Source organism: Triticum aestivum, chromosome 4D (genome assembly GCF_018294505.1).
Source record: "Triticum aestivum cultivar Chinese Spring chromosome 4D, IWGSC CS RefSeq v2.1, whole genome shotgun sequence".
NCBI classification, from domain to species: domain Eukaryota; kingdom Viridiplantae; phylum Streptophyta; class Magnoliopsida; order Poales; family Poaceae; genus Triticum; species Triticum aestivum.
The window spans coordinates 235748132-235758855 of NC_057805.1; the positions used below are offsets into that span (position 1 = coordinate 235748132).

Consider the following 10724-nt stretch of genomic DNA (forward strand, 5'->3'; position numbering starts at 1 on the left):
TTTGCTTTCGACGATCTATGTTTATGTTATTACTGTTTATAAGTATCTTCAGTTGTTCTACCTGATAATCTTAACTTTTCCGTTGTTCTATGCTGTAGTCGACAAGGAGGCCTACCTGTGATGCCCGTGCAGTTGAAGATAAATGCAGGCCAGCCTATGATGTCAGGTTGGAGGCCTACCTATGATGTCAGGTGGTTGTACACGGAAATTTTGTGGGATAGTTTGCAGATTGGGAGTTTATGTTTTTCTTCGTTAGCTTTTAAGATTGTTGTAGTTAAAACATGATATGGAAGCCTCAAATTGAATACTGTGAGCTATGTTACAAATTAATAGTAGTGGCTATCTTCTACATCAGCCTCTGTTCAAATAGTCTATTTTGTATGTTTGTTCAGGGAAGTTGATTATCCTCGCATACAACTACCCTCCACTCAGAAAGCCTCAGATTGAATATAGAGCTAAAAGATTAGAATGCATTATTTCCATAGAAGTAGGATTATTTGATCCTATTCTGAAATATTTTTTAATGATTATATTTGGATGGGCACGATGTGGTGCAGGTTCCGCCGATTCTGGAAACACACGGCTGAATGGAATCCAACAGAACCAATGCTGCAGCTATAGCATCCTATATTTCGTGATGCATGTTTGATTCGGTGATGACAGCTATGTCATCCTATATATTCTTTCACTTGCATGGTTCCCTTCCATTGATGTTGTAGCTGGTAAGTATAGGCATGAGTGGACTAAGTGAGAAGAGTATATGATTGTAGGTTGCAACTTGCTAATTATGCGGCCGTGTTCATGTATGTGTGCCATTATCAGCTAACATCTCTTCTTTTTTCTCATAGTTGCATTACTGGAAGGTGGATCAGGGTGCACTGTTGATTTTGATTGGCCCGAGAGAAATCAGGACACTGCGACAGACAACCTTTTGCTTACTAACCTCAAAAATATTTGAAGCATAAGTTTCTAACTACAAAAACGATCTCATAACCTTGCCTGTGACATTGCACCTATGATGAGGAGTACGGCAAATTTTACAAAAAGAACATATATAATTTGTGGTAGTAGAATTACATTTAGTACTGAATATTTGATTGATGCTCCTTATTCCGTATGGAGCGAAGCCTACAACCTTTATATCTAAAGCAGTTTAACTTTGATACTAGGCAATGGGTATGCTGAGCTTTGCCACTTTCTGAAGTGCGTTGAAATAGGAGTTCCAGTTCTTGATTTTCAGTTAACTGAAGATGAGCGTTTGAGGAAAGAGGAGAGGGAGGCACGGGAAGCAAAGAAGGGGAGAAGGGAGAGGGAAAAGGAGAAGTTGCTCAAGAAGAAGAATATTAGAAACGCCTTACCAGTAGGAATTTCGTTGCAATGTTCTCATGGATTATTGGATGACAGTCTTTCTCTTGATTGTTTTGTTTTAGGTAAGTTCACGATCACATGAAAAATATGTGATGGATACATGGAGTTTTGTGGGTAACCTGAATTATTGTGCCTTTTTCAGATTTTTGTTTGGAATTAATTACTCTGATCAACAGATCAGCTTCTAAATCATTCGTCCTTTGTCAATGCTTTGTATGATGGGTTCAGTAAGATGATGGCATGCGATTAATATCTTGTTCAGGAGGTTTTGACCACATGAAAAATATTATTTCTTGCCAATGAAGATTTGCATGTTTGTACGCCTACTTTGTAGTAAGTTGCCATATTCAGATTAATTGTTGGACTACCAGGGGCGTGAACTGCTAACAGATAGTGATGATCCCTGAGTCTATTATAAGTATAATTTTCTTTTGATGTCTTTTTTATTGATTTTTCTTTATGATAATTATTGATTTTTCTTTATGATAATAATTGAGAAATATTACCATACTACCAGATATATCTATTATATTTAGTCATTTCCTTTTTGGGTAGACATGTGTTATGTTTCTTAACATTTTTTTATTTGGACTTAATTTGAACATACAAAGAGGGGACTTGGATGTCTGTCCACTCTAATTTGACTCTGTGAAGTTTCGATTTGGATATTTGTATTTTGATCGAGACTTATAATACATTCATCGAGCTACGTGAAAAACTAAGGGAACTTATAACATGACTACAAAAGAATGCTAACAAGTGATCCCTAGGTAGTAGCTCCATATGTTACGTATAAATGGGTTGATCTTTCATCTTATTTGCACCTTCTTCATTTGTTCATGTCAGTTATTTTGCCTCCACATGAGAAACATTATTATTGGCGATATATCATGTATATGGATGAAAAACTATGTAAATATCAAATCATATTTTGATAATTATTTGATGATAAGTGAGACGTGCGTTGCACATGCAAGCTTACTTGTGGTATAGTTCAAGCCATCTGTCCGTGCCGTTGGAGCTGTCTATAGTGGTGTGACTTTTCCATGTGTTGAAATTACAATTAAGCTCTATTTTAATGGATATGTTACAAGAATGTGGTATCAAAAGGCAGCGCACCTCAAATTCTAACTTTTCCTTCCGAAACATGCTTTCAAGTTCAGCAATGTAATTGGTACATTCCACATTGAGAGAACTGCAGTGAGCCTTTTTCTCGGAGATCAGGTGTAAAGTACGTGATACTTCATCAAACAGAACCTTTGCCCGGTCAATAACCTGTCAAATTTGATCAAATGTCAGCCATTGAGCTGAAAACCAAACAGTTCTATGATAGCAAACTATTAAAAATGAAGAAATAACTTTAACATGTTTGACGAAGGCAGAAACAGACGCATTTTTTATGCAAACCAAGCCTACTATTGCTATACGGTACACACCTCGTTTACTTCTTTCTGTATCCAGTCCAAAGGCTGGTGAGTAAAATAAAGTTTATGAGGTGGTACATGGACTGAATGAACATTAATAGGTGCATATCGGAAGCAAGCCACCATTTTTCCGAACCTATATAGAGAAGCAGATTATCAGAAACCAAGATGCCCAATCTGTTATAATGTATGGTGCCTACTCACTATGAAAGTAAACTGAGATTAATTCAGTTTGGAAAGGCAATCATCTGAACACAGCTTACCCATAGAACCGAAGGCAGTCCCTATGGAGAGAATGACCACAACTGGCTACCCTACTTGCAGCTGCATGATTTGAGAAGCTAAGCTCCAAAAATTTACCAAGTGACAAACCCCAAGCAGCATCAGACATGACAATCCTATGAGTAGCTGGTGGAAAGCCATCACTCCAGGGGCACTTTAGACACCTGTGCCACATCCAAATTTTTCCATCCCGTTCTCCTGGCAAAACAACATCTGCAAGTTTTCTAACTGATATTGTTAGACTCCCCTGGCGATGAGTGTAGCAATGGACATGAGCTTCAGGTGGCTTATCACAGGATCGGCACTGATAGCCCTGTATAAATCATTGTAACTACTGTGAGACATGTGAAGAATAGAAACGAAGAAGTTGATGAAATTACACATACAGGAAATGAAAAGGAAAGGGAGAAAACCTGATCAAACAGGTAGTCACGCAAAAACCTTCCTAGAGGCTTGTCAAAGTTACCATAATACTTGATGCGTAACAACTGGGAACGCTCACAAATAGATCTTTTCCATACACAACGTATGGACAAAGAGACTAAGATGCTCTGATGGTCAGAAGGCACAATTTCTGTCTTATTTGATGTGACATGTCCTTGATTGGTTTCTTGATTTTGCACTGCAGGACTAGACATTGGTTGCACTACCAACAAATTATTAGCATTGACGATTCTCACATTAGGCAAAGCATTTGAACCCTCTAATGGCTCCTTGAGATTAGAATAATTAGTAATATTTGTGCTGACTGCAGACGTGCTCTGATGATGGTTTGTGTTGATTGAATCTGCTCTCACTGTCTTACCATCTGAACTGGTTGGATAATCAGTATGGTAATCACTAGAATACACACACTTCTTTTCTACAGTAGAATATATATGTGAAGGATCCGTGGGAACATAATGCGTAGTGATTGAAGACATGGATACAGAATCTGCAGTTGCAGTCACCTTCTCCAATTTATCACCATTACTGCTGTTAAAGCTACAACCACTGGTACACAATTGTCCAAAAGAATGAGAGTTGGCCTTTTGAGAAGTAAGGCAATCACTGTCTACTGGTGGTTCAACCACAGCTGTTCCACCTGGGTCAATTGATATAACAATGTCTGTGTCCAGGTGCTCAAAACTATCAGTTGCCTGTTGGCTGTTGGAAATATTAATTGTGAAACCTGGCACCGTTGAAATAGAGTTGTCTACAGTAGATCGCTTATGTGGTAAGGTTACAGTCAGTGGAGACCTCAAGGGAAGTTCTGGCAGAGTGGCACCTTCATCTGCAAGGAAAGATGTTTCTAAGGCCAAGTGATATGCTGCAAATATGCCATACTGGACCACATGCTTAATTTTCTTTAGCTCATCCATGCTGCCACCTTTCAACAGAACCTGCAGGTCACATAGGGTAAAATGATATTTTCAGGAAGATATTATGTTCCAATGTTTCATGCAGACAAACTGGAGGATGACAGGAAAAAAATGTACAGATATTTTATGTATCTTGCTGAAAAATAAAAATAAAATGCTCTGAAAGCCACCATCTCAAATAGGATGATCTTTTTTTAGAGAAAAAAATGTTAATGTTTTTTTTTGACACTATATGGTTTGCAATACACAAGCAATGGTGATAAGCAAACAAGTTATTGTTACGACTTATGATCACCCTAATCCTAAGTAGCACTATGTCTCTTTCTGTAAATAAAATAGTAAATACACTTTTGGAGCTCAGGTGTCCAAGAAAAAATAACAGGAAGTGGTTATATCACTTACAGTGCAACCTAATGGCTTTGCGCATCCTTCAAAAAACATCATGTTCTTCAGCATTTTCTTAGTCTTATTACCCGAAGTCACGGAATGTTCAATATGTTTGTCTACATGAAACAACTCACAATAACCAAGTTTCTGAGATGGCAAGAGATCAATGGAAGGAACTATCTGAGCACCTGTGCAACGAGCTATACGCTGCAAGAGGGATTGCTTAATATTTAAAACTAGTGATATGTTCTTTTCTAGAAGCAAATCTTGAGCATAGCGAGAAACAGTATTCTCGACCAAAAGTAGGTTAGGTTTTTGAGCTACAATCTTTGCAACCGCCATTTTAAGGTGATCTGTTTCCTGTATATCATAGAAAAATACATGTAAGGCCAATGCAAGCTTAAGATTGCATAACAAGAAGCATGAAAAGATTCATAAACCTGCTGGAGCAATGTGTCAATACTTGACAGCTGATTCGTAACTCGATGATACTCAAGAGCTCCAGCAAGTAGAAGAAGGCGAGGTTTTTCTATTCTGGAAGTCATGCGCCTATGTGCGACATTCTTCTTACAGACTACTCCTTTCACAACAGTGCTGAAAGAAAATGGAGACATGTTTCAGTTAATATTCAAACTGTTATGTCTCGATGTAGCATCAAAGTCAACACTGTCCAATGCTAATTGACGGGATGAACAGGATCACCATTTATTGAATGTAGACCCCATAAAGGGGGAAATATTTACAGATAGAGCTTCATGAAGTGTCAACCAGGATCTCAGTTGTAGCTAGTTGAGTCTAATGTATAAACAAGAGATATCTCACCTTTCACTGCGGTGTCCACTTGCTAAACACTTAACTTTGACATATCCACCAGGATCCATGCCACCACCTTGGCTTGTGTCTGGTCTGAGGAAGTTTGCAGCTTCCCATGATACCGAAGTAACAATCTCCAACCAACCCATGTCATCACCTTCCTCTAATGTGATATTCTCCACCTGCAACAACTGAGAAATCAAAGCCCTGAAATGTCCGTCAACAACATTCTTCATTACTTTCTTGTGTTCTTCAGTTGAGCGGTCTCTACTTCGAAATTCTCCACTACCGAAGCTACTTGATGATTGAAGGTAACACCGTCCACCATCAGATACAGGCTCATCATCGTCATCGTCGTCATCAAACAAATCAGTTTCTAGCTCATCTTCTTTATCTTCTGGTTCTGGAGGAATCCAAAAATAATCATTCTTCTCAAAATCCACTGAATTTGTATCGGCAGTTTCCAGAGCATAAATGGACGATGCAGCCCCGCAGTCTGAACTATTATCAAGTTCTGGTTCATCCTCCACTTTGGTGACTGGCAATGTACTGGGGAATCCGTGGTCAACAGCACAAGCTGATAACTCTTTTGGAATTACATTTACTTCAATAGTCTTTGATATTGTTGTATTGTACGATGCATTGAACTCATCAAACTCAACTGAGCGGAAGTATTGGTTATTATGCTGTTCATGTTGCACCTGCCTGTCAGAGAAGTAAGCACCAAACTCTTCATCTTCGTCGTCACTCCTGAAGAAGAATGTGACATCACATGATGAGGCAGAAGTTTTTCAAGCAACATAACTTGTTAATTAGTCAAGTACCACACAAGGAAATCAATACAATTTCATCTTTAAATCTTAAGTAAACTAATTTTATTCCTTTTCTGAAGCTACAGTCATGGTAATTAAGAAAAACATAGTGCATAATATGATATAGCGGGGTATTTAAGGAGAATAGACAATACTACACTACAATTTAACTGGGTAATGTTATAAGATATGAGGTCTTATTCAGAATACCTGTTTGTGTAATAGCCAAACTGCATCAAGGTAGAGTCATCTCTGTTTGAAATAGAGGACATACTTATCTCAGGCACATGGCTGCCTTGCATACTGTGGGAAACTTTGTCTTGGGAAAATTTGGGAGGGGGAGGACCAATGTTGGAAGCATGAGCCACATGCTGATAATTTCCAGTAGAGTAAGATGCAGCTGGTGTGCTAACACTATTAATGGTGATAGTTGACTTTGTACTGAACAGGCTCGCCTCAGACAGGGAAGGACTGAGCACCGGCAGTATCTGTTTGACAGCAGCAATTTGCTCTTGCTCCCATTGCTTAAAGCAAAAGTTGCAGACACGAATCCTATCCCCCTCATCATCGCTTTTATCAGGGCCACTTGGAACTGGGACGGAATTCCCTGTGCACTTACCACAGAATATGCGCCCACAACGACGACAATGGTGCCTGCGGTTGAATATGGTGAATTGTGCATCACAGTCATAACACACTCGGCAACTGTGATCAGGCATCCAGAAGTCCCTCGAGACATTGTCTGGTTTCGACCGTCGAGGCAGCCATGATGTCAAAAGCTTAACTACATCAGCAAAAGTTTTATCCGAGGCCTCCATGGGTGGCTGCAATGGTACCACCTTGAAGAAATCCTCATAGTTGCATCCTCATCTGCTGCAAAATAATAAATGTAATCAGAAATGCACTCAATATGACATAATCCCTGACAAAGAAAAGAGTTTTGCTCAAGAACGCAAGCAGTCAAACTATTTGAACTTGGTGGTAAAAAATTTGAAAATATTATAATTATTGTTAGGTAGTGCATATAAAGTGCAATAGAAATTGGTCGTCGAAAAAGTATTGTTTTGTATAACATGCAGATAATGCTGCAAAGACCCATTCAATCCTGTAGACAGTGAGTTCATTCATGTATTGGTTAAGTCTGGCTGTAACGTCTATTGTGGGAGTCCAGATGCAGTGTAGTGCCGACATTTATTCTAGACACTTTATCTAATCCTATTTTCTATTAAATTAATAAAATGAATCTAGGCTTTCCCTAAGAAAGATCTTGCAGGGAGAACTATCTAAGAGCATCTACAGCCGAACCTAGCAAAATCCGCCCCCCAAACGTCCACGGATGCGCCCGGGCATATGGGGGAGCCCAGTTGTAGATGCTCTAACACAAATGTTCTATTAAAAATAAATTATAATGTGTGCCTTGTCCACAATATAGTATGAACACCCACCACCAAAAAAATGTTTGCATTTGTAATGCAAAAAGAATTTTTTCACAATGGACAAAATAGCAGGAGCATGATAAACTAAAACTGCTGTAAGTTATCGTATGGCTAACATGGTATTTTACCTCCAGTTTTAGAATTCCATTACTAAGTTGTCTAAAGATACATGCTCTATTCCACGGGCATACAAGGAATCAACAATACATACAGAGCACAACAGTATAAGCACCTAGAAAGAATCCACAGCTTTCAGTATACAGTATCTAATTTGTTCAGATATGGCACTAACAATCTAGGACATCATGCCTCGCTGCACTTGGGCTGTGTTTGGCATTCCGGTAGATTAGCCTAATCGCTTTTGCCTATTTTAGAGCAACCGCAACTTCAGCCTTAATTTAACCCAAAAAATTATGCAAGTGAGATACTGAATCAATAATATTGCCGGGGGGCTATACCTCATCAAGACTACAAAACTGATCAGAACTAGCACCACCAGGGCCGTGGCAAAAATTGCATCGGAATCCACAGAAGGGCCTCCAAGAGAACCAAGATCAATCAGGTGCCGCCTACGAGAAAACAAAGTATGATATCACCACAATATGTCGCGCCCCGCGCCCGTGTTGCGTTGAGGCGGCGGGGCCTGGGCGGCAGCGCTGCTCGCGTCGGGCATTGGCGCTGGCGACGCCGGGGCCACACGGCACGAGACGGCGCGCCGCGCGATGCAATCGGGAGCCCGTTTAGCTGCGGTGCCGTGTAAAGGGCGGTGCCAGAATCCGATCGGGATGGGGCCAGAAGATCGATCTTTTGGTTCGCGGATCCGCGGAGGAGAGGAAGAGAGACGAACGTGAAGAGAGAGAAGGTGGGGAGAGAGTTAATTTCTATTTCTATATTTTCTGTAATATTTCTTCAATTTTGTGGTTTTGTTTTTCCCATGTGGGGCGTGAGGGTGACAGGGCCGGGAGACGAGGAAGTCGCGGAGGGCCCACAAGGGGCTCCTTGCGAGTTGCGAATCTGGCCAAATTCTTTTAAACAATACTCCCTCCGTGCGTCGGATTATGGGACGGGGGAGTACATTTTTTATTAATTTTCATAAATGTTACGTCAAAATTATTTTTTCAAAAATAATGCATAGACGGCCATTAGAAAAGAAGATTTTTTTTAACGATGTTAGGGTTTTGCGCCCCTAGCGATCAGGAGGCGATCGCCCCGCCGCCGGGCGCCGTTCCGGCCGCGGGTGGCTCGTCCTCCATGTCTCTGCCTCGGCGAGACGATGGAACCGTCGCGGCCCCGTCCGCCCACAGATCGCGCACCCTCTCGGGTTGTAGTGGTCCTGACGTCGCTAAGCCAAAGTCGAGGTCTGGAAGGAATCCGGGAGGCTCACGTCGTCCGGATGGATTAGGGCTTCATGTCCCCTCCCGCAATGAATCGGATGATTCTGCCTACATAAAGTAGCCTCGGGTGGAAGTCGTGAAGCGCCAGAAGCCGTCAAAACCTCCAGATCGATCTAACCTAGGAGTTGCCCCGTCGTCGTTCCCCGCCGCAATGTCTACGTCTGCGAGGTCCGTGGGCACGAAGCCGAGCCTGGCCAAAGGGAACCCAGAGGATGGTGGGGGCGATAAAGGGGCACCCTCTGCGGTCGCCGCCCGCCCGAAGCCTTCCTACGGGAGAACTTTGGCCCCTATGGCGTTGAACCTCCGAGTGAAGATGCTAGCGATATGGGGCCCGGCCGTGTCAGCTCGCCGTAACATGCAAACACCAGAGCACAACAGTGGAAACCCAGCCGTTGATGAATTTCTGGCAGAACAAATGTGTAACATGTCTGATGGTTGTGATGGCGAGTTGGAAGATAAGGAGTCCAACGCTACTGCCGCCACAAGTCTGAATGCAAGCAAGGGCGCCCAGGATGTGACGCCTCCCAACCCAGAAGCTCGAAGATCATTCCACCGCTACGTGATCTATCATATGAAGCTAAGATGGCCAATGCAAAGTTATCTGATGACCTGTCCACTCTGGGCAAACGCAATGCGGGAGATGACCATGTGATACGTCCAGGGGAAGTGGATGGCAAGCCATGGTGGTGTATGCCAACACATCCACCTCCGCTGACCCTTTGCTTTCAGGTACACCAAAAAATGCAAAACGGAAGGGAGACCAAAAGGGTAGCAGGCCAAGGGTGGAGAGGAGCTTCTTGACCAGGGCATGATGGAGGAGACCAACACTGTGGAGGTAGACGGCCTTGGGGCCGCCGGCGACCTGACGGGGCCAGCTGAGCCCCATCAGGAGCAATGAATATTCTAAGCTGGAACTGCCGAGGGGGAGGGTACCCTCCGACAGTTCGTGATCTTGTGAGCCTAGTGCAGGCTCATTCCCCTAGTGTCGTCTTTCTTTGTGAAACTAGGCAGTCTAAGAATAAAATGAAGAGGTACCGTGCTCGGTTAGGTCTAAGTGGTTTTGATGCTTCAGATAGTGTTGGTCTTAGTGGTGGTCTCGCTTTGTATTGGCGTGAGTCGTTGAGTCTTGATGTAAAAGATATTAATGAATGATATATTGATACATACGTGACTGCTGCGGCGGGTGAGCCACCTTGGAGGCTTACCCGCGTATACGGCGAGCCCCGGACGGAGGACCGTCATCGCATGTGGTCTCTCCTTCGGGATCTTCATCAACTAGCTGACATGTCGTGGGTTGTGGTGGGAGACTTCAATGAGGCTATGTGGTGTGACGCCCCCGATTTGACCGTACACTAATCATGCACGCAAATGTGTACGATCAAGATCAGGGACTCACGGGAAGATATCACAACACAACTCTAAAACATAAATAAGTCATACAAGCATC

General features: G+C 42.2%; 1 protein-coding gene across 3 annotated transcripts in view; it reads right to left on the minus strand.

Annotated features, from left to right (window-relative positions):
- LOC123097376 (1-phosphatidylinositol-3-phosphate 5-kinase FAB1A) overlaps positions 1-8782 on the minus strand; it is a 32630-nt gene extending 23848 nt beyond the window's left edge. The window contains exons 1-9 of one of the 3 annotated variants that reach the window (XM_044519088.1): positions 8342-8782; positions 6658-7317; positions 5645-6385; positions 5263-5416; positions 4838-5182; positions 3488-4456; positions 3056-3387; positions 2805-2928; positions 2488-2643 (exon numbers count right to left, since the gene is read on the minus strand). In XM_044519088.1, coding sequence (XP_044375023.1) covers positions 2488-2643; positions 2805-2928; positions 3056-3387; positions 3488-4456; positions 4838-5182; positions 5263-5416; positions 5645-6385; positions 6658-7265 — 3429 coding nt within the window. In that variant the 5' untranslated portion in view covers positions 7266-7317; positions 8342-8782. Of the gene's footprint in view, positions 1-2487; positions 2644-2804; positions 2929-3055; positions 3388-3487; positions 4457-4837; positions 5183-5262; positions 5417-5644; positions 6386-6657; positions 7321-8341 lie in introns of all 3 variants that reach the window. The other 2 variants (XM_044519089.1, XM_044519090.1) reach the window with 2 other exon arrangements.
- Positions 8783-10724: the final 1942 nt, after the last annotated feature.